The sequence below is a fragment of the Oncorhynchus masou genome, chromosome 32 (genome assembly GCF_036934945.1).
Source record: "Oncorhynchus masou masou isolate Uvic2021 chromosome 32, UVic_Omas_1.1, whole genome shotgun sequence".
Taxonomy (NCBI): Eukaryota; Metazoa; Chordata; class Actinopteri; order Salmoniformes; family Salmonidae; genus Oncorhynchus; species Oncorhynchus masou.
This window is the reverse complement of record NC_088243.1, coordinates 53,570,532-53,595,776: the sequence shown is the minus strand read 5'-3', so window position 1 is coordinate 53,595,776 and position 25,245 is coordinate 53,570,532. Positions and strand designations below refer to the sequence as shown.

Genomic DNA, 25,245 nt, shown 5'->3' with positions numbered 1-25,245 from the left:
AAAATACAGAATACAGAAAATGATAATTTCTTAGTTTGTGCAATTGAACATAAAACAATGCAATAGAAAATGAAATAGATGCACATCACACACTCTTCACATCAAACATCATGCATGTAACCTGAACTAGCATGTCAGAGAGATTGACAGAGAACACAGAGCAGGTTGAGGGAGTATGGGGGTGTGAAATAGACTCACTTGGAGGTTGTCAAGCAGCACTAGACAGGAACAGGCCTAGTGTTGCAGAACCAGAGCAGGAGTTTGGAGGCAGAGGAGCAGCCACTGGAGGAAGAGGAGGCGGCACATGGTAGCAAGAGCAGGGGGCAGAAGAAGTCCAGACAGAGGGTGAGAGGCAAGAAGAGAAAGCGGAGGGAGGGAGGGAGGGAGGGAGAAAGCAGAGGGAGGGAGGGAGGGAGGGAGGGAGGGAGGGAGGGAGAGGGAGGGAGGGAGGGAGGGAGGGAGGGAGGGAGGGAGGGAGGGAGGGAGGGAGTAAAAAACAAGGATGCGGGGGAGAAAGGCAGAGGAGAAGACAAGGGGAGTGGGAGAGAGAGAGAAAGAGTGGGGGGAAATCTGGTTAATCCACACCCAAGTGACTCATTCAGCAGTTACTAACACACAGGTAGTGTACATACAGCCAGATACCTTAGGAGACAGGTCCGCAAGCAGGTCACTAAGCTAACATATGGAATTGTTTTAAGATGGTCATACCATGGATCATTTAGCTATTTAATTTTGAATTTTAAGACCCCTGTTGGTATCCACAGTTTTCTAAAATAAATAATTGGATAAAATATTGAATTTGGCTTTAACTACTATAGCCCATAGAAACACAATGAAGAGCAAATCCTTAAATGGCAACCGGTACCAGATTACATTCAGACGAGTCCTGTGACACGTGTGGGGGTCGTAGAGCAAAACTGAGAAAAACATTGCGTTCGTGAGAATCTCCCCTTTCCATAGTGAGGTCATTGTTGTTTGTAGAGTCCGAACGGTTTGGGCTACAGACAGAAGTTGGCACATCGGCAGTACCGGCATCAGACGAGTCTCGTGGGGCTTGTGGGGGTCGTAGAGCAAATGGAGAACACCATCGTGTTCGTGAGAGTCTCATCTTTAGTTAGTAGGCCAACCTGTTTGGACGCTACAGACATTTTCGTAAGAAGACCGATTTTTGGGATGCCTCCTGGTCTGACAAACAACGCTGTAGCTCTGACACTTTCCACTGCAGACGCAGAAGGCCATCGAGTGGATGCGGTGGATTGAAACCTAGCCCAAGCAAAACAAATTCTCTAGCTTAAACTGGCGGATTCAGACATTTTTTGTTATTATGTTACTTCACGGTGCGTCAATAGACGTAAGGATTAAGGACAAACAGAAAATGCAGCACACCAACATTAAAGTAAATGGAAGAAGTAGTTGAAAAAGTCTATAAAAAACTATCTACAGTGTCTAACAACATAGAGGATGGCAAAAGGCTCTCGTAAGTAATAAGACAGACAACAAAATACCCTTAAACCAGGTGAGTCAGACTTGCTCTGTCTTTATATCTGAACTAGAAGTCATGTGTGTGGTTAGCAGCACATACGTAAACCACAAATGATGTACATTATGGGCTCCGCATGTAAAAGCAAATACGAGAATGTACACAGTATACACATAGCCTTAATCAACTACGGGCTCGGCTGCTTGTTTGGTGCCATTCTTCAGTAAACCACAACAACTCAACTCATTGCTGGGTAAAGACAGGAGTGGATAGGATACTGAATCTGCAGTACAAAGAATCCAACAATGGACTGTTTCCCTATGTGCTCTATAACAACACTGCTGTGAGGTCCACAGGAAAAGACAGCACAAACTGGCTGAAAGACTGTTGTAAGGGGAAGGTGTATGACAGTTACCAAATGGGCATCCCTCTGTAATAGTCCCAGCGAGGGCTATCAGCTGTAACGTTCTGGATGGTTGAGCTCAGGCTCAGACTCAGCAGAAGAACAACACAGGGTCAAGTCACGTCTAACTGACTAAATTGTCCAAGCCGAGAAAAGCAAAAAGGCTCTAGGCAATGGGCTCTATTTTCAGCTGGGGCTAAGTGTCAAACGTACATTAGTTTGCAATTTCATAATGTAAAAATTGGCATACTGGCAGGTGTAGACCTTACAGTGAAATGTTTACTTACAAGCCAGGGCGACCAGCACGTAGGTCCAGAATACTGTTCATCGACTACAGCTCAACATTTAACACCATAGTACCCTACAAACTCGTCATCAAGCTCAAGACCCTGGGTCTCGACCCCGCCCTGTGCAACTGGGTCCTGGACTTCCTGACGGAACGCCCCCAGGTGGTGACAGTAGGAAACAACATCTCCACCCCGCTGATCCTCAACACTGGGGCCACACAAGGGTGCATTCTCAGCCCTCTCCTGTACTCCCTGTTCACCCATGACTGCGTGGCCATGCACGCCTCCAACTCAGTTCAGCAGTGTGTTGTGAGCATCATCTGCCTGGGTGTAGACGAAACAGCGGAGGAACTTCTCAAGCATCTGGTTGGCCCATTCGACTGTGGGTGGAACCCCGAGGAGAGATTCCCCGACATCACCGACAGGGAGTAGAAGGCTTTCCAATAGTGCGCAACGAACTGGGACCAACGGGATCCGAGACAATGTCCTGAGGAAGTCTGTCGTCGAAAGACATGGGTAACCATGAGATCAGCGGTCTACCTCTGTGAGGGCAAATTGACGATGAAATGGGCTGCCTTGGAAAACCGATCGACAACCACCAGGATAGTGGTAAGCCCTTGGGATGGGGTAACCCTGTAATAAAGTCTATGGACAGGTGGGACCAGGACTGGCTGGGTATGGGCAGAGGTTGGAGCAACCCAGCCAGTCGCTGTCGTGAGGACTTGCCTTGGGCACAAGTGGAGCAGACCGTAAAGAAGGATCTCACATCCTCAATCATGTTGGGCCACCAGAATTTCCGCCTCAGTAACTCCAGAATCTGATTAACCCCTGGATGCCCAGTTAATTTAGAGGAGTGTCCCATTGTAGTACTTGGGAACGGGCTGATCGCGGAACTTAAACATGTTAGTGGGACCCCCGCTGGAGTCAGGTTCTCGGGTTTGCGCTTGTTGGACGGTGGACTCAAAACTCCATAACATGGGGGCCACAATGCGGGAGCTGGGGATGATGGGCTCGGAGTCCCTCTCCTTGTTAGAGACATTGTCTTGGCGGGATAGGGTGTCAGCTTTCTGATTTTTGGATCTCAGATGATAGGCTACTGTTAAACAGAGCCCACCTATCGTGGCGAGCGTTCAACCTCTTGGCTTCTTAAAGGGAGACCAAGTTCTTATGGTCCATCCAGATCAGAAATGGATGAGGTGCCCCCTCCAACCAGTGTCTCCACCCATCAAGGGCCCACTTAACTGCCAAGAGCTCCCAGTTGCCTACATCGTAGTTGCGTTCCGCTGGTGAGAACCACTTGGAAAGAATGGCACATGGGTGCAGTTTCTTGTTCCCTTCGTTTTGCTGTGATAGGACCACCCCTGCTCCAGTGTCTGACGCGTCCACCTCTACCACAAAGGAACGTGTAGAATCAGGATGGACGTACTTAAGTAAAAATACTTTAAAGTACTACCAAAGTAGTTTTTGGGGGTATCTGTACTTCTATTTATATTTTTAACAACTTTTACTTTACTACATTCCTAAAGAAAATTATGTACTTTTTAATCCATACATTTTCCCTGACACCCACACGTACTCGTTACATTTTGAATGCTTAGCAGGACAGGAAAATGGTCTAATTCACACACTTATCAAGAGAACATCCCTGGTCATCCCTACTGCCTCTGATCTGGCGGACTCAATAAACACATTCTTCATTTTTCAAAATGATGTCTGAGTGTTGGAGTGTGCCCCTGGCTATGTGTAAATAAATAAAAAACTAGAATACGTGGCTGTCTGCTTTGATTAACGTAAGGAATTTAAAATGTTTTATACTTGTACTTTTGATACTTAAGTATATTTTAGCAATTACATTTACTTTTGATACTTCTACTCAAGTAGTATTTTACTGGGTAACTTTCACTTGAGTCATTTTCTATGAAGGTATATTTACTTTTACTCAAGTATGACAATTGGGTACTTTTTCCACCACTGCACCCACTAACATGCAAGCTGCTGCTACTCTGTCTATCTTATACTTACATGTAAATATGGTATTGGAACTGAGTTTCTTAATATTTCCTGTATATAGTATGCTTACTTACTTTGTGTATGTCATATTCCCTACTCTTAATTCTTGTGTGTTTTTGCTAGTAATACATTGTTATTGATTAATGCATTGTTGGATTTTGAGTTAACAAGAAAGACATTTCACCATACTTGTGCATGTGACATTAAAATTTGAAACTAACACCAACCACACTACACGATAAAGGCACAACATTTTGGAAACTGACAGACGTTTGTCAGGGCCTACGACCGCACATAGTGCTATTTAAATAGTCAGACCGAGACCCTGTCACACTGAACGAGTGAAGATGTCCGACAATCGTTTTACGACCTGGACATTTTGTCTGCGACGACAAAAATGGTGGCATAAGACGGTTACAACCGCAGTCTGTGAGAACATTTAGCAGTGTCGCAGTTGGTTATGGCTTGGCTTTTGACAATGGAAGCGCAGCCTTTCCAGTCTTGACGTGCAGTGCCCATATTCACATGGTACAAGAGATGTGCTTTTTGTGCCTGTAAACTTTGTATGTCGCAACATTGTTTCATTTGATTAAAACAATGAAGTCCTTAGTAGAATACCCTTACCATACTCTAACAAAAGCTGGTTCAACAGCAATGCATCTGGTGTCTTGCTCATCCTGACCATCCATTAGCCAAGTAGCCTATCCATTAAAGGTTTGTAAATGTTCTACTCGTGAGGATTTTGCATTATTCGCAATTCACATAGGTCCTGCAGTGCATATTGCATTCGGCTTGTATCCATCCCCATTTTCAAAGACTGCCTCTTGGCCGGTTACCAAAGACGAGCTCATCTAAACACAAATATATAGTCCTATAACGCAATATCAACGGTATGCCTCGGCTATGTCTGCTTATTGAGAACGTGCCTCACACATATAATACATTTCACGGGAGCCTAGTATTTTTTTATTCAAGGATATGTGAAATGTGTAAAGGTCTATACTTGTTGGCATGTTGATGTTTAATGTCATGAGTCTTGTCCTGGAGGCATAACTGAGCGATTTCCTCTTAGATAGGCCAGCTGTAAAGTCAAAATTGGCTATATTGTAAAAATGTATGAAAACAAATATTTGATTTTTGGTCTTAATTTAAGGTTAGGCATTATCGTACATACATACATTGATTGATGTTCCTCAATCATGATATGGTAATTGATGAAGGTCCTTGGATAAACTTACAAACGTTCAGTATTGATTGATGTTATGGTAAGGAGAAATTAGGTCTATTATAACTGTCACGACTTCCGCCAAAGTCGGCTCCTCTCCTTGTTCGGGCGGCGTTCGGCAGTCGACGTCACCGTCTTTCTAGCCATAGCCACTCCATTTTTCATTTATCCCATTTGTATTGTCTTGTTGGTTTACATTTCCCAATTACACTGAATGTATTTATTCCTCTGTCCCCCCTCACGTCTTTGTGTGATGTTGTTTGTGTGTTACGTGTAATCTTCCTCCTGAGGATATAAAGTGTGCGCCTGTTCACAATTCTCTGCTCTCCTGCACCCGACTTCACCACAAGTACGCACACGCCTGACAATAACTCTTGATGCAGAAATCTCACTCAGAAATCCAGATGCTTTAAACGTTACCTTTAGCACAACACTGCATCTGGTAGAGACTTCTAACCCAGAGATATATTATATATATATATATATATATTGTATCCAATACCATAGCTTACAGTATACAGTACATTGGGGAAAACAGTATATCTAATATCTGTTTAAAATATGTCTATGTTATTTGATAGACTGCTTGGTATTCAATATGACCGGAGTGCAAGGGAATTTGATCATTCTAAACAGAGTGGGTTTAAAACCCCACCATAGTGAAACTGATCTGCAATGCCACCCGGTGCTCACTAGCAGCGCCCACGTCCGTGAGACTGTACATGTTTTCTTAGCATCACCACACACTACCCCCCCCCCCAGAATAACGCAAAGCTTAGGGGTGAGCTTTCATTGCTGTAGCATTGTAGATTGTGAGGAAGCAAGATGTAGGCTCAGACTGGGCTTTGCTGGCTCTGCTCTCTCAACTGCCCCATATATCTTCCCTATTAGCCCTGGAGCATAAAACTGCTGTTGGTTCAGGATGTGGCACCATGGTGCGGTGTGGTTTATCTCCTCTTCACGCGTTCTCCCTACTCTCACTTTGGCCAAGGATTAGTTTCTACCACAATCACGCAATAACCGCTCTTCTACCTCACACATATAAATAAAGGAGCAGGTCAAAGATGAGGCCTTGTTCGAGGTAAGACACCTTGTGGGAGAGTAGACTGAATAATGCATCAAAACCTTTGTTCCAGGTCTGAAAAACAGCAACCCTTTCAGTTTTATATATTTATAATAGCCTAAACGTGGGCAGATTATAATTTATGTTTAACAAAAATGATGCACCTACATCCTTAGAGCTTTGAAGTATGTATAGGGGTCAATACTGAGAGCCAAGGGAAACGGACAGTATGTCAGTACCATCTTTGAAACATAGTCTTTTAAAAAGTGTGACAAAAGTAACATTTTAATCTCTCAAGAGCTGTCCCTGTGATGAAAGTCTAATGTGTATACACAATCACAAAATCCCTCCAACAACTCCCCTTTGAAATGGATTTTGTAATGGTGGAAATTGTAAGTAGCAAAACGTCATAAAATGATTGAGTTTCCCTATTAAGTCAAAGCTTAACTTAAAATGAAAATCATAATAGATGTAATTTATAGCACACTGAGGGGAGCCAGGGAGCATGAACCAACACAAATAGTGGCTGCTTGCGCCTCAGACAGGATGACTGTCTGGCCTGGCCTCTGTCTCCACACTCACTTGACATAACTTAGAAATATGGCTCCTCGGAGAATAACACGACAACTAGGCCTACGGGGTGAGGACGTGGTAAGTTAAAGGCTCAGTAGACTCTGGAGAAAACATTATGAATGTTATTAGTTGTGCTTGGGCAGTAATAAAATAACAATATATCACATAAAACAGTCTGAAACTATCAATGGCTTGAGGGTTCTGTGTTTTCCCATTAAAACCGTAACAGGCTATTATGCACATTGCACATTATCAGATTGCAGATATCAGCATTAATACTGAACAATTGATTTCTTACAATACAACGCATTTTGTAACATGTATGATTTTATTGCCAGAAATCTAATATGCCTGTAATGTTCCTGTAGTTTTGAGATTGACACAATGGGTCAGATGAATAGCCGGGTGCAATTTCATCTGCTTTTACTCAGGAGTCAAAAAGGCCTGTCTCTACTACTCTGAAGGTCAAGGCTTCACATCCCTGCATTTCCCCGATTTGTTTACATACAATTGACTGGAACTGCATCAGGCGTGACTGCTTGAATAGAAAGAAGGGAAGAATTAAAGGAAGCTGTGTGATCTTGTGGTTAGGAGTCAGGTGAGGTTGGAGCATGCTGAGAGAGAAGGGCGACTAGGAGGAGAGATGTGCCCCGTTCATTCTGTGGTAGATAAGAATCTGACCCCTACATCTGGGTACATGTCAGCTCCTGTGAGCATCATACCAACCAGTGTTTAACCCCATGCGTCCCAGAGGAGAGAAACTGATGACTCTCGAACAGGTCATGAAAGATTAGACCAAAGGCATTTATTGCTGTCATTTATTGCTTAACTTTTTCTCTCATTTACTCATAAAAGAGTGTTTTTTGCATCCCTTTGATATTTTAAGTAGAAATTGTGCACCAATATTGAATTTAAAAGCCTGATATATTAAATGAAGTGCCCTTTAATATAGATAAATGTACTGTAGAATTCAATGGAACATATATTTTTTATATGAATAAAGGGCTTGCTAAATAAAGAGCCAAAATTCTGCATTTTGAGATGTCCCCAACCCTGTGCCCACTTCTAGGTACAGTTGCAACATTCCAGGGGCCTCATTTATGAATCATGCGTAGGCACAAATCTGTATGTAAACCAAGTGTGGGATCATTTCCACGCAAAGTGTGAGATTTATCAATGTGAACACTTGCTTGAGAGTGTGCGTAAATCTAACCACACAATTGTACGCACAGTGCCAAGTGGTGGAATATGGGAACTGCTTGTCAATCTTAGAATGGGGAAAATATATGTTGAAAATGTATGAAATTGTGAGTAATAATTAAATCATTTTTTGATTGAATTGTATTTTCATTATGAATTCATGCATTTCTTGACAGGCTATATATCATTTGACCACATCAATGCATTTGTTACGATAATAATCCATATAAAGTACAGTAATCTGTGAAATTAGAGGCACGTGTGAAAGTAAAACCATTTTAGAAATACTATAAAAGACTGAGATAATGGGAAACGGAATGAGAGATGGCCTATCTTGCTCTGTTGGAAGATTTGGCACAAGCTACACTTCTCAAAAAGCACATTTTTGCAAACCAATCTTATAGGATCTTTACGAGAATTGAAGACCTACTTTAGAAAGGTAAACACATGCCATTCCGATACACAAAGTGCTATCCACCCTTGGGGATTTGGGCACTTTTCAGTGGGAGCTTGCCGATCAGCATCTCAGCATCTCACATCCCTCGATGGGCCAATGTTTTGGATGCAATCATCAGCAAAACGAACTGTAACATAACATTTCCATACACCGTCGCACAACAAGTTGAAGTCAAGAAGGATTTATTTGTCGTTAATGAGTTCCCAAATAAGAACGGAGCAACAGACAGCACCCACATCGCACAAAAGCACCATCCCAAAACGAGTTCAACTATGTAAACAGAAAACTCTTATTGTGCAGGTGATAGGTTATGTGATGCGCAAAAAACACTGCTGAATGTGGTGGCCAGGTGGAACGCACGACTCGCTCATTTTGCAGAACAGCAATGTTGGCCAGTATGCCTATATGATGGACCTGTTGAGGATGGATGGCATATTGTTGCGTGCTGCCTACTCATCTGAAGTATATTTGCCATTGCTAAAGCAACTTGAAATGTCCTAATGGTCCTGTCTTTGTAGCCATGTTGTTGTTGTTTTTTACTGTCAAACCACAACTGACTGAGACAAATAAAACTCTTTGGTTGTACTCAATTTCTGACACAAGCATCTGTATTTCAGTCCCGTAAACAATTGACATAGAATTTCATGGTATGGCATTGTATATTCCACACAGGCTTTAAATATATGATTTTGAGCATATGTGGTTAAATAGGGGTTTTCAAAATGCTAGTAGCCAGTGGTGTAAAGTACTTAATTAAGAATCTTCCCCTTTTAAAAAATATGTTTTGCCTAAACTGACATCCCAAATTCTTGATACCATTTCAAAGGAAACACTTTGATGTTTGTGAAAATGTGAAAGGAATGTAGGAGAACATAACACATTAGATCTGGTAAAAGATAATACAAAGATAAAAACATCCTTTTTGTACCATCATCTTTGAACTGCAAGTAAAGGCCATAATGTATTATTCCATCCTAGATGCAATTTAGATTTTGGCCACTAGATGGCAGCAGTGTATGCGCAACGTTTTAGAATGATCCAATGAACCATTACATGTCTGTTTAAAATGGTGTGTCTAGACTGCCCAAATGTGCCTAATTGGTTTATTAATAACTTCAAAACTGTTATAATAAGTTCAAAACTCTGCACTCTGCTCAAACAATAGTATGGTATTATTTCGCTCTAATAGCTACTCTAAATTGGACAGTGCAATTAGATTAACAAGAATTTAAGCTTTCTGCCAATATCAGATATGTCTATGTCCTGGGAAATGTTCTTGTTACTTACAAGCTCATGCTAATCGTATTAGCCTACGTTAGCTCAACCGTTCCACGGGTGGGACACCGATCTGTAGAGATCCTTACGATTAAGTAGAAATACTTGAAAGTACTACTTAAGTAGCTTTTTGGGGTCTGTTCTTTACTTTACTAATTATATTTGACAACTTTTAGTCCACTACATTCTGAAAGAAAATCATGTACTTTTTACCCTATACATTTTCCCTGATACCCAGAAGTACTCATTACATTTTGCACAGTAAAATTGTCCAATTCACACACTTATCATAAGAACATCCCTGGTCATCCCTAATGTCTCTGATCTGGCGGACTTAATAAACACAAATGCTTAGTTTGTAAATTATGTCAGAGTGTTGGAGTGTGCTGCTAGCAATCCGTAAAAAAAAGAAAACGTAAATCGTCCCATCTGGTTTGCTTAATATAAGGAATTTGATGTGATTTACACTTTTACTTTTGAAACTTAAGTATATTTGAGCAATTACATTTACTTTTGATACTTAAATGATATGATACCTATATTTAAAACCAAATACTTTTAGACTTACTGAAGTAGTATTTTAATCAAATCAAAATCAAATCAAATTTATTTATATAGCCCTTCGTACATCAGCTGATATCTCAAAGTGCTGTACAGAAACCCAGCCTAAAACCCCAAACAGCAAGCAATGCAGGTGTAGAAGCACGGTGGTTAGGAAAAACTCCCTAGAAAGGCCAAAACCTAGGAAGAAACCTAGAGAGGAACCAGGCTATGTGGGGTGGCCAGTCCTCTTCTGGCTACTGTGCGAATTTTCTATTATGGTATCTTTACTTTTACTCAAGTATGAGAATTGGGTACTTTTTCAACCACTGCTAGTAGCCAAGGTCATGCATGAACACAACGGCTGAAAACAATTTATATTTTTATCAATGGTTATATCCTACCGGTGTGCGTATGACGCTCGTAGGATTGTTAGATAAATCACACCTTTTCTATGTGTACAAATATTCTAAATGAAGTAACATTTAAGAATAGTTTCCATTCAATAATAACAAATAAGGCTTTCAATAAATTCCCTGGTTTTGCACGAAAATCAAGTTGGAGTGTTCCCAGAATCAGAGTTTCTGGAATTTTGCAACCCTACTTCTAGGGAGATTTCAACCCACTTAATCAAAAACATTTCAGAGTTTCAACATGATTGTAAAGCCCTAGTTATTTTGGTGCTTGACCCAATTAATTTCTGAAGATTATTTATTTCATTTGATTAGTGTTCAATTATGTCTGTCCCTCATTTTAAGCTGAACTCTGTTACTATACGTCAACTGAACTCTCGTTTTAAAATGGTGAAACTATTCCTTTAAAAAAAAAAATCAAAAGAAAAACATATGATAGTCTAATCATAGTGTAAAATTAGGTGAGCTGGTTCTAGTCTTTTTGGCCATTTTTGGCCTGGTGTTTTGTGGTGGAAAACTTACTGGGTTGAGCATATCAGGTCAACCCTGTTACCCACAGGCTAAATCTTTTATACATTTTTTTTGTGAAGTTGCATTCAATTGCCAGTCCCTACTGCACACAACAAGCCAATCCCCCCGTCACGAGGGGATTTGTGGTTGATTTAAGATGAAATCGTCAACCCTGTTACGGTCAACCATGTTACGGTCAACCATGTTATGGTCAACCATGTTACTTTATTTGGCACTTAATAGGCATTTACTATAGTACAGTTTTTTTTATTTAACCTCTTGAGATGGCAAAATTAGTTTTTTTATGAAGTAAAACATATGACAGAATGTAAAAATTAGGTGAAATCAAAAGTTACGTACTTCCAAGTTACACTTCTCAAAAGGCATCGAATTGGTGGAACGACCCAATTACCTGCAAAAGACAGAAGGTAATTATGAGTTAACGTGCTTATTTTTCATTTCATTCGTTTGTTCCCATTTGGAATTCATCACCTAGTCATGTAATCTTTTTTGATACGTTTATTTCTCCACCGTTGATGTTCAGTTGAGTACATCATTGCAGACTGTGCTGTGCTCACTCATGCTGTTCTATTCCATTTTACTGCATACAGCACCAGAGGTAATCATCTAGAACAAAATCCCAAACTTGACCTTTCTTCCCATTAGGTGTGGTAATTAGTGTTATTACAAAAGCTGTGGTGGTGCAGTCAGCAGCAAATTCCACCCAATTTGTGTAAATTGTGCAACAACTTTCAGTGTTCCTCCAGTATCTCTACCTGGCACCCTTGCGTAGTATACAACTAGCCTGGATCTTGCCCCCTTTGACAGCACTTAATAAATTCCAAGCAAGATTTTAGCACCATCACCCATCTGTTTTTATTAACATTTGGGTAAAGGTATCAGGTGCACCAGGAATCAGGTGCAATGTGTCCAAACCTGGCTGCCAAGATGGATAAAATGTATATAGTTGACATGGCGCCCTAGTGGAAGCCTAAGCACAGAGCTCCTGTAAATGTGTACATATTTTTAGGTGTTTTTAATAGTTTTGTTTTTAATCAGCTCTTTTGTTTTTTATTACATTTCGTTTTTATTGCACATATCTGGCATTTTGGAGCCACTGATTTGCAGATTGACTGGCAGGTTAACACTTCTTTGTCTTGGCTAGATAGCTTTTGTTTGAAAAACACATGGAAACAATACCATCTTTGTTTCATCTGGCTGCCAATTCGTGATCTTTTGAGAACATCATTTGAGGAGTGGCCTGAAGCGTAAGAGAAATGGGAGACGGAGGAATCCAGCAGTGCTGAAGCAGAGGGCTCATAGAGAGGGCGACTGGCTACTATTCTGAACTTTGTGTAGTGAGCTTTCTGGCGCCCAGAGCTGCTGAGTCATCAACCAAGTAGGTGCTACACAGAGTGGAAGAGGAGAAGTCCAGAGGCTATACGACAATACAAGATCATCAACAGACTCCATCACCATCATCTACCATCCTCTGTCTAGCTCCCTTTGCTTAAGCCATGAATTGACCCCCTCTACCTTCGGAGGATGTAGCTTTCAAAGACTTGGCCTATTGGTTGACCTGTCATGATATATTTCTTGCTTGTTTTTTGCTCTTGAAGCGCTTTCAGATTCTATGAAAATCGCTATAGATGTAATATAAAATAATTATTATTATTATTTATTTACTATCATATATATATATATATATATATATATATATATATATATATATATGACAATGCATCCTTCACTTTAGTCAAAGATAAGAGTGAAGGATGCATTGATAGTGTCTGTCTGGGTGCAGGGCCCTACAGGCTGAAGACAGGATGAGATGGTAAATAGGGCCTGTGTTTTAAACTCATTCTGCTGCGTTTGATAATCACTGATTAGCCTGGGTTCCTTCCACTTAACTCATTCTCCCAGGTCTATGGCTGCCTCACCTCACGACTCGCCACAGCTGCCGACCAACAGACAGCCGAGCATAATTCACTCCTCTGTTTATCAACTAGATTAACCTGCTGACAGCTCCACCAGCTAAACCAGAATTTATGTTCACCCAGAGTTTCCAAGCAGAAGACAAAATATTTTTTGCAGGGACATGGTGTAGATTATTTCATGGTCATTTATATTTTTCAATCTGGAGATACTTTCAACATGTTCTGTTTACAGAACAGACTCCAGTGGCGAAGGAGAACGTTGTTAAACTAAAAACGTGCTTTCAATTAAGGTCTGTTAGTACGGACAGCCTGTCATCACTTTCAACAATAGCACTCTTTACTGCGGCCCCCAAGTTGGTAAAATATATATTTGCACTTTAAAACACTTAACTTAGAAATTCAAAATCTACTTTAATGGTACATTAACATACATTTACCCATAACAGAGTTTTCTGAAATAACTTCATACAAAAATACAATCTTACACACTTGAGGTAACCCTTTACACTCGTACACGTATAAAGGTTGAAAATGGCAGATTTGGGTACAGAAAAATTGGCTAAATTGGGACGCAGTGGCTGTACAGTAACTTGCTATGAATTAAGTCAGACCTCTGGCTCTGCACTTAACACTGTATGGGTTTAGACTTACTGCCATTATGAACTTGAGCACCTCACGCGATGTCACGGCTCTCGTCGTAATGAGGACCGGCCCAAAACACAGCGTGGTAAGTGTTCATGATTCTTTATTAACCAAAACACTTGAACTTAATAACAACGTGAAAAAAATCAAAACAGTTCTGTAAGGTGCATAACATATACAGAAAACAACTACCCACAAAACACAAGTGGGGCAAAGGCTGCCTAAGTATGATTCCCAATCAGAGACAACGACAGGCAGCTGCCTCTAATTGGGAACCACACTTGGCCAAAAACAAAGAACTAGAAAACATAGAAATAACAAAACTAGAATGCCCACCCTAGTCACACCCTGGCCTAACCAAAATAGAGAATAAAAGCCTCTCTATGGCCAGGGCGTGACAAGAAGTTTCCCCCCATCCCTCCCTCCCTCTAACTGGGCAACCGTAGAACATTTTTGTTGTCTGAGTGAAGGAAATACTGTAAATGAAGAAGACTCTTTCTATTTTGAAAGATGAGATTGTTGATGATTATAATAAATACCACTTTGAAGTCATTCAAGCAAGCCAAACACCCGTGCTTCCAAATGTGCACTTCACATATCCATGTCATAAAACTCATGTCATATACAGTGTCAAAATGTATTATCACAATGTTTGATGTACAGTTACAAGGTGACATGGTGTCAAACCCTGTGTTGTTCTGAACAGAATGAGCCTGTTTGTCTAATGTGGAGAAAATGAACTGTGGCACACGTACCTGAATGCGCTCATGACTCCTTTCCATGCGCACCAAAATTACTATCTGTTTCCCTGAATTGAATTGTGAAAGCCTAACACTAATGTCATATTTTATAGCTTAGCTAGTCATATTGGCAATATAACACGCTTTCAAATGGTGCCCACCCGACCCATATTGCGATTTAGAATGGAGTGTTTTTGGATTGTGTAAACAGTAATTGAGGCAGGGTTGTGTTCAACAACAAAAAACAACTACAGGTGTGCTTGCTCTAGTTTCTCAAGGGCACAGATAGGAGAGCAAAGAAAAAACACCCTATAGTTGAAGACTCTTCTTTGAGTTATAAAAGTGCATTGAAATTACCTTGGAACTGTGCACACTTTGAAAAGGTGTGTGGCCACTTCAAAACGCAAGTTAGTCCTCTCACTCAAACCCTTTTAAATGTTTGGTCTTATGTTACACCTACCCCACATTTTCCAGGAATATTGTTATCACGTTGCTGAATTTATCCAGAGTATTTTCAGATTCCATTATCAAAAATGCAGTGAAATGTACCAGAAGTGGAGTGGCCCAAAAAATTATTTGGGCCCGTAGTTTAACCTAACCAGGTAAAACTCCAGACCTTATATGGTATGACGTCATTAATCTGATTCGGTTGTAAAAAGGTTTAATATGGGCTATGATGGGACCAGAGTGTTCCCAATCAGGTCACATGGTGTTAAAAAAATGGGGGTTTCATATGCACAGACACAGACAAAGCAACATGATTGGACAATAAAACCCAAAGGGCTGAGCTTGCTCTATGCAGGTTTGCATCTTGTGCAACTATAGGCCTAATAATAAACTAACTCACAGTCTATGTCAGCTATTGTGCTTATTGATTAATTCCAGTTAATAATTTTTGATTAAAAAAGTCTAGGTAGCCTAATTAGCCCAAGTTTGATTTTACTCACAAATTACAGAAATTACAGCCTAAAAATGGACAGAGAGATAGGACTATATGTTCATCTTATCATATTTCTCCAATACCTATCTTGTTTGCAATGAAACTGTCCCTGTTTGCAAATAATTCAATCTGAAACGTCATTAGGAATCTGAACATTGTACATTCAAAAGTTAGGCCTACCTTCCCACCCCAGACAGAGAAGATCTACTGACACAGAAAAATGTATGCTTTAATTTAAGAGTCTATTAACATAATACAAAAATCCACATCAAAATCTGTCAGTTTAAGCCAAAGATAAAAACCAATCCACCGCATCCACCTACAGTGCCTTCAGAAAGTATTCACACCCCTTGACCTTTTCAACATTTGGTTATGTTACAGCCTGAATTGAAAATGTATTACATTTAAACTGTGTGTTACTAGCTTACACACAATACCCAATAATGTCAAAGTGGAATTATGTTTTTAGAATTTCTACAGATTAATTAAAAATGAAAAGCTGAAATGTCTTGAGTCAATAAGTATCCAACCGCTGTGTTATGTCAAGCCTAAATAAGTTCAGGAGTAAAAAATGTGCCTAACAAGTCACATAATTAGTTGCATGGACTAACTCTGTGTGCAATAGTAGTTTAGCACATTTTTTTATGACTACCTCATCTCTCTACCACACTCATACAATTATCTGTAAGGTCCCTCAGTCAAGCAGTGAATTTCAAACACAGATTCAACCACATAGAACAGGGAGATTTTCCAACGCCTCACAAAGATGGGCATCTAAAAAGCAGATATTGAATGTCCCTTTGAACATGTTGAAGTTATTAATTACACTTGGATGGTGTATCAATACACCCAGTTACATCAACAATTACAGCCGTCCTTTAACTCAGTTGCCGGAGAGGAGGGAAACCGCTCAGGGATTTCACCATGAGGCCAATGTTGACTTTAAAATAGTTATAGAGTTTAATGGCTGTGATAGGAGAAAACTGAGGATGGATTAACAACATTGTAGTTACTCCACAATACTAACCTAAGAGTAAAAAAAGGAAGCCTGTACAGAATAAATATAATCCAAAACATAAATCCTGTTTCCAACATGGCAAGAAATTTTATACTGAATACAGAGTGTTATGTTTGGGGCAAATCCAATACATTACTGAGTACCACTCTCCATATTTTGAAGCATAGCGGTGGCTGGATCTTGTTTTGGGTATGCCTGTAATTGTCAAGAACTGGGGAGTTTTTCAAGATAAAAAGGAAATGGAATGGAGCTAAGCACAGTCAAAATCAAAATCCTATAGGAAAACCTGGTTCAGTCTGCTTTCCGCCAGACACTGGGAGGTGAATGCAACTTTCAGCAGGACAATAACTTAAAATACAAGGCCAAATCTACACTGGAGTTGCTTACCACGAAGACAGGGAATGTTCCTGAGTGTCCGAGCTACAGTTTTGACTTAAATCTGCTTGAAAATATATGGAAAGACTTGAAAATGGTTGTCTAGCAATGAAGAATTCTAAAAAGAATAAATTGTGCAAATATTGTACAATCCAGGTGTGGAAAGCTCTTAGAGACCCAGAAAGACACACAGCTGTAATCACTGCAAAAGGTTATTCTAACATGTATTGACTCAGGGGTGTGAAGACTAATGTAAATTGATATTTTTGTATACAATAAATTTGCAAAAATGTCTAAAAACATGTATTCACTATGACATTATGGAGTATTGTGTGTAGATGGGTTAGAAAAAAAACAAAATATGAATACCTTCTGAAGGCACTGTGTGTCGGCCTTCTGCATCTGAGGTGGAAGGTGGCTTAGCTACAAAAGTGTTTGTCAGACAGTGAGACATCCCAAAAATTGGTCTTCTCGCGAAAACGTCTGTAGCGTCCGAAACTAATATAACCACTATGGAAATGGGAGACGCTCACAAACACGATGGTGTTGTCCGTTTTGCTTTAGGACCCCCACAAGTGTCACAGGACTCGTCTGAAATCGGAAACGTTAATGTGCCAACTGTTTGTTGCGTCCAAACCGTTTGGGCTACAAACTATTATGACCCCACTGTGGAAAGGGGAGACTCTCACGAACACAATGGCAATTTGCTCTACGACTCCCACAAGTTTCACGGGACCCGTCTGAAGGTAACCCATTCAAATGAATGGAAGTATAAAGGTACAGTAGTTTTGTGCCTACAAAAATATGGGGTTAAATAGTCCAAACAAATCTAAAATATTTTATGAGCTTTCTTATATCTCTTAGATATAGGACAGACACTTCAAAACCTTATTCCTTATTATACATTTTTGGACTGTCTTTTTTCCCATTTATGAATGTGTTTTTAAAATGTGATTCTATGGGATATAGTTTATTTTATTTTACTAGGCAAGTCAGTTAAGAACAAATTCTTATTTTCAATGACAGCCTAGGAACAGTGGATTGACTGCCTGTTCAGGGGCAGAACGACAGATTTGTAGTAAAGGACAAATTCAATATTAGATCAAATAATTTGTAGATATATACATTTTTTTTATATAGCTATATTCATGGTATGATCAATTCCATATGTTACCCTAGCTTAAACCCCATATGGGTTTAAACACATTTTAATGTATAGAAAGTGAAAAGCTTAATCAATTGATAGTGATAGAATTAGATTACTTCATTTTTTGTCTGCTAGGCTATAGAATGTCAAAGAAACGAAACAATGATATTCCCATATGCATCTGAGTCACGTCTTTCCAGGGGATTTTACAGCTTGTTTCTAGCAAAGCATCACTGACCAAAGCACTGTTATAGATCACTTGATATAATCGGACACATTTTATTTTGTTCAAAATCTTAAGCTAACAAAAAATTGTCTTTAATAAAAAGGTGAGTCTTGGTTTTAGCTAACAGCCCTTCACAGAGTTAGGCTATTTAAAGAGTGCATGGTGGGTAGAGGAATTGACCGACAAATCTATGGATATAGCAGCCTACAGCCTAATTTTGTCTGTCAAACAGGTAGGCCTAAACCTCTTATTTCTTAAGTAGGAAGAAACAGGCGCCAACACAAAGCCCTCGTTGAGACATATTACCATTTCATCAGTTACAAATTACATGACCCTCCCCTGGACTAGATTTAAAAATACTAAACCCTCCCTTTGACTGAAATTGAAAAAGCATGACCCCCCCCCCCCACATTTTTCCTCCAGGTAACCATTCTGTACATTTCGATCCGTCCCTAAACTAAATCAAAAGTGGTTTGGCGCTGCCACACCTGGTTGAAAAGTTCTGTGGCAAATGCCGCCTCGCCACACGTTTTCCGGCAGCCCTGAAAAGTACAGTCAATGTAAAATGCACATAAAATCAACAGTGTAATATTTTGGATTCAGTCTTGTGTCAGGTGAACTGTTGTGTCCTCATCTTTGGTCGAGTCATTTTTCCCCATCATCTCCAACCTGTTTCCTTTCAATTGCTACAATGTTTATGCATATGTATTTAAGATTTCTTCTGTAAGAAACGTTTCAATTCAGCCCTATCATATAAGTCATTTCCCATGAGTGTAAGGGGTTAATACATGTCACAGATTGATGTTTTTTTTTGCCAGTTCAAATAGTTGGTGTCACAGGGCCCAGTACTTTGCTTTGTTTCTTAACAACTTGATTCTAGTGGTATTGCTATGGCAAACAAAAGGGTTGTCAGGAGTGAATGTTTTTCAAACATGCAACCTTGAACACGCAACCTTCCTGTAGAAGAATTACTTGGTATTTGTGTTAGGTCTAGATCCCAGTGTAAACTGTATTTTACAACAGCACAAAAGAAAACGATTGAATTCTTAACTGACCACATCAGAGGTCCATTCGCCTGAGAGATGGAAGTAGCTGCAAGATGATGACACAGAACTCTGCAACTGTATCTCCTGTAACCTCCATTCTCCAAAGGGAAACACATCTAAATGTCACTAACAAACCATGCATAAAGCACAGAGTTAATGCAAACCATGCCATGCTAACTAGTTGCCACCTATTTGAATAATTCAAAAAATTAATCCCCCATCTATTAAACATAATTGTTACTCCTTATTTGCTTTGCTTTATGAGTTTGTAGAAATATTAAGGAAGCAGTTTTTCTTCATTTATGCCGGTTAACATACCTACTCCGTCCTTTTCCTGTTGATTTAATACAATCGCTCAGCTATAGTAATACCATTCATCGAACTGTGGCAACAAAATAAACACATCAAATGTGAAACGTTGGGAATATTAGTTTTCCTGCAATAACGTCTGAATTAGTACATCGTGTAATTAGAGTCTATTGTTTTGTAAGATTTCTGTCTGGGAAAAGCGGTTAAGGACTAAGTGATCAAACCAAATTTTATTTGTCACATGCGCAGAATACAACAGGTGCAGACCTTACCCTGAAATGGTTACTTACAAGCCCTTAACCAACTATGGCTGTGGCTATGTTTATGGCCATCATTTACCTGTCTAATGACCCAGAGTAGTGATCTAGGAGAGGAGAGCTGGGCATCAGTGTTTCATTGGTAGTAATATTATACACATTAATCATGATGCCTTATTTTCTTGACTCTCCCAATCATTCTACTCCAGCAACACAAGAAGATAGAGATTCCCTTAAGGGAGAGTGCTTCAATGGAGAGGTGGAATGTAGCCAACTTGACTGTATCTTCAGAAGAACTAGCTGCTTGTCTGAGATATGGGCTAGCTGGGACTGAGCGGGGACTGCTGGTCATAGGGTAAATGAAGTAATAAAAAAAGAGAACATCCTGTCATGCAATGGTTTAGTAGTGACCCTCTGCATTATAGCCATGTATTGCAACATGCATCAGGCCAAATCTCTAGAAGATTCCAAGGTGATAAATAGAACATGCTTAGTTTGGACGGAGCTATAGTTGTTTCCCATTATAGTCTGAGAATTCGAAAGTTAGACAGTTGGGTGGATGAATGACTGAAATGTAATAACACAGGAGACAAATGTACTACAAAAGCAACATGACAGAGACTGACTGTAAGTCTCTAACTCACCAAGTCTAACGGGAAAGCAAACAGTCTATTGTACAGTAGATGGTAATCTGTGTAAAGTAATAAAGTCATATGTCACTCAGGTCCTGGAACATGGTGGGAATGTTATGACAGGTGCATGGTGGTCATGTAAGCTACTGTTCATCCACCTGCCTAAGACCCCATCCCTTACCATTGGAAACAACATATTAATAACAAAATCTCAAGCTGAGGCAAACATCATCTGAAGAGTATCTGTGAGCTGTAGAGTGTTAGAGAGTGGCTCTCAGGAACGTAGGTAAGGAGGGCACTTACTTGAGCACATGTGTGGAGCCGTTGATCTGTGTGGCCGAGCAGGGGGGCCCCGGCCCCAGTATGGATGGCCGCCTGACGCTGTAACGCTTTCTCCCACAGCAGAGGATGATGAGGAAGGCACGGCGGAAGGACTTGTTCAAGAAGGCATAGAGAATGGGATTGAGCATGGAGTTAATGTAGCCCAGCCACAGGAACGCTGCCCACAGCTGGTCGGGCACTGTATAGCTTATGAAGGGGTCCACCACATTTGTGATGAAGAAGGGGGCCCAGCACAGGCAGAAACAGCCCATGATGATGCACAGAGTCTTGGCCGCCTTCGTCTCCGTACGCATGCGGTGGTTGCGCTGGTGGTCGGCGCTGTCTGCCGAGGCGGCAGCTCCCCCTGCCCGCTGCAGCACGCCGATTTGTCGTGCGTGCGCCCGTGCAGTCACATAGATACGCTGGTAGGCCAGTACCATCAGAACCAGAGGGATGTAGAAGGCCACCACAGAACACGTCAGAGCGTAGGGCTTGTTGACCATGAAGACACACGCCGTCGAGTTGGCAGCATCACCGCTGAACTTCCGTTCCTCTATCTACCAAGGGGTTGGGATGTGGTAACACCACACATAACACACACACACACACACACACACACACACACACACACACACACACACACACACACACACACACACACACACACACACACACACACACACACACACACACAGAGAAGAACAACACATGCATACATAGTTAATGTGTCAGTTCAATGAACTTTACTTTCACAAACACAGTACAGTTATAATTCTGAGAACAGGTCTATGATATGACAAGTTGATATGGATGAGAGGTTCTCTGAACTGATTCTTCATCACTGTCTTCTATCGGCACCCTGAACGTCAGGCCACTTTCATATCACATCTGTGCCTACTGCTTACGAATGAACAGCGTTTTGAGCTCTGTCAGAAAAAAATAAATGACACTATGATCGATAGATATACGCAACACATCTTTTTATTTTTAATCAACAGGAACTTCATCTGCATTGGGGAGGCAGCTTTGACTGGGCTAGCGTCCTACCCACTGGGCACACACTTGTTGAATCAACGTTGTTACCACATAATTTCAAAGACATTACATTGAATCAATGTGGAATAGATGTTGAATGGATGCCTGTGCCCAGTAGGTAACGTATTAGCTAGTCCTGGCTCAGGAGCCAATATTGAATAAATAATATTGGTCTATCTGTTAAAACTTGTAATATTCATCTGTATGCAGATGCCACTGTTATGTATATCATTGCCCCAACTGTTGACCAGGCTATGTTAAACCTGCAATCTGAACTTGTTGGCTTACAGAAAGCCCTGGTTGGTTTAAAACTTGTACTTAATGTTGGCAAGAGTAAATACATGTTGTTCTCTAATTCTTGCAAAAATGTTTCAAATGGACTACATATTTATTCATTGGGTGGTTCTCCCATCAAATCGGGTTCCTAACTATAAATATCTGGGCATTTGGATTGACAAAGATCTCATGTTTAAAAAACATACGTTTGAGCTAGTTAAAAAGATAAGATTTAAAGTGGGCTTCCTTTTCAGAAATAGATCTCGCCTCTCCCTAAATGTTGGTACTCAGGGCACCACTGTGAATTTCGCTCCCCTGAATATATAAAAGCAAAAAATATATGTATACATTTGATATCAAACCACGAATGAGCTTCCCCGAGGGGACCCGTCAGAAGATCTGTCCATTTGCCTCATGTCCTCAACTTCTTTCACAGCTTGTTGTTTATTTGTTTATACATGCATTCGTATATAGACTGGGCCCTCTCGTTGAATGAAGCTTTGGTAGAGATACTAACGACTGAGCCTGGAGATGTGTTTCTGCTTGACCTACTGATTTGCTGAGTCTCATTTCTAGGTATATGGTTGTAGTCACTTGCAATGTGTAGACCCAGTGTACAAAACATTAGGAACACCTTCCTAATATTGTGTTGCATCCCCTTTTGCCCTCAGAACCGCCTCAATTCATCGGGGCATGGACTCCACAAGGTGCCAAAAGCGTTTCACAGGGAGGCTGGCCCATCTTGACGCTAATGCTTCCCACAGTTGTGTCAAGTTGTTTGGATGTCCTTTTGGTGGTGGACCATTCTTGATACACACAGAAAACTGTTGAGCGTTAAAAAAACTGCACCTTTGCAGTTCTTGACACACTCAAACCAGTGTTCCTGGCACCTACTACCATAAGCTGTTCAAAGTCACTTAAAAGGCAAGTTCACTTCTTGGCCCTTCATAACACTTGCCTAGTCATTTGTCAGTACCACAGACAGTTTTTAGGTCCATTGTTTGATCAATTAGATGTAGGTAATAAGCTTATTCTACTCCCGCCTTGCCGATAGAAACCCCATACAACGTCAAAGTCCATCATAAATACCTCCCAAACACACTGCTCTGGCCTCCCTTGACCGCAATAGTCCTTGTAATGACTTTCTTGGCACAATTTTTTGGTTTGAGCCGGAGTATACTGAGGCTGAGTTGTTCCATTTGCGGGCTGACCAAGAGAAAAGAGCTATAGGGGGGCAGGAGCGAACAAATGTTCAGGAAACACAGGCTCTTCCCAGAAAGCACGGTGACTGATGTGGCAGTTGAGGGAGATACCTACTGTACCTTTACCAACAGACAGTGAATGTCTCGGCTGTCCAGAATGGGACCATCTTATTCAGAGAACGGAGGCGGTAGAACATCAGACTGACGATGCCGCAGAAGATGGCGCATATGTAACTAAACACTCCGATTTCTTGTCTATCATCAACAGTGTGTTGGAGAATTTCTTCAGAATGCCCAGGATCAACTGGAATCAACGTGCCACACCTGACGGTCCAAATGGGAAGCTCTCTGAAGAGTAAATGTTTTGGCTAATATTACTGACAGGATATTTATATTACTCTCTGACTGTATTTTCAAGTATCCTGCCTACACTAGAAGTCAACCGATTATGATTTTTCAATGCCGGTACCGATACCGATTATTAGAGGACCCAAAAAAGACGCTATTGATTAATCGGACAATGTTTTTTCATTTATTTGTAATAATGACAATTACAACAATACTGAATGAACAATTATTTTAATTTAATATAATACATCAATAAAAATCCATTTAGCCTCAAATAAATAATGAAACATGTTCAATTTGGTTTAAATAATTCAAAAACAAAGTGTTGGAGAAGAAAGTAAAAGTGCAACATGTGCCATGTAAGAAAACTAACGTTTAAGTTCCTTGCTCAGAACATGAGAACATATGAAAGCTGGTGGTTCCTTTTAACATGAGTCTTCAATATTCCCAGGTAAGAAGTTTTAGGTTGTAGTTATTATAGGAATTATAGGACTATTTCTCTCTATACCATTTGTATTTCATTAACCTTTGACTATTGGATGTTCTTATAGGCACTTTAGCATTTCCAGTGTAACAGTATAGCTTCCGTCCCTCTCCTCGCCCCCACCTGGGCTCGAACCAGGAACACGTCGACAACAGCCATCCTCGAAGCAGCCACACTCGAAGCAGCGTTACCCATGCAGAGCAAGGAGAACAACTACTCCAAGTCTCAGAGCGAGTGACGTTTGAAACGCTATTAGTGCGCACCCCGCTAACTAACTAGCTAGCCATTTCACATCTGTTACACCAGCCTAATCTCAGAAGTTGATAGGCTTGAAGTCATAAACAGCTCAATGCTTGAGAAGCATTGCAAGAGCTGCTGGCAAAACGCACGAAAGTGCTGTTTGAATGAATGCTTACGAGTCTGCTGGTGCCTACCATCGCTCAGTCAGACTGCTATATAAAATATCAAATCATAGACTTAATTAAAACATAATAACACAGAAATACGAGCCTTTGGTCATTAATATGGTCGAGTCTGGAAACGATCATTTCGAAAACAAAACGTTTATTATTTCAGTGAAATACGGAACCGTTCGGTATTTTATCGGGTGGCATCCATAAGTCTAAATATTCCTTTGTACAACCTTCAATGTTATGTCATAATTATGTAAATTTCTGGCAAATTAGTTCGCAATGCGCCAGGCTGCCCAAACTGTGCATATTCCCTGACTCTGCATGCAATGAACGCAAGAGAAGTGACACAATTTCACCTGGTTAATATTGCCTGCTAACCTGGATTTCTTTTCGCTAAATATGCAGGTTTAAAAACATGTACTTCTGTGTATTGATTTTAAGAAAGTCATTGGTGTTTATGG

At 40.5% G+C, this 25,245-nt stretch overlaps 1 protein-coding gene across 2 annotated transcripts in view; it reads right to left on the bottom strand.

Annotated features, from left to right (window-relative positions):
- LOC135526198 (5-hydroxytryptamine receptor 4-like) overlaps positions 1–25,245 on the bottom strand; it is a 143,997-nt gene that overhangs the window by 30,125 nt on the left and 88,627 nt on the right. Inside the window, exons 6-7 of one of the 2 annotated variants that reach the window (XM_064954357.1) lie at positions 21,009–21,583; positions 11,632–11,848 (exon numbers count right to left, since the gene is read on the bottom strand). In XM_064954357.1, coding sequence (XP_064810429.1) covers positions 11,845–11,848; positions 21,009–21,583 — 579 coding nt within the window. In that variant the 3' untranslated portion in view covers positions 11,632–11,844. Of the gene's footprint in view, positions 1–11,631; positions 11,849–21,008; positions 21,584–25,245 lie in introns of those variants that run through there. The other variant, XM_064954356.1, reaches the window with a different exon arrangement.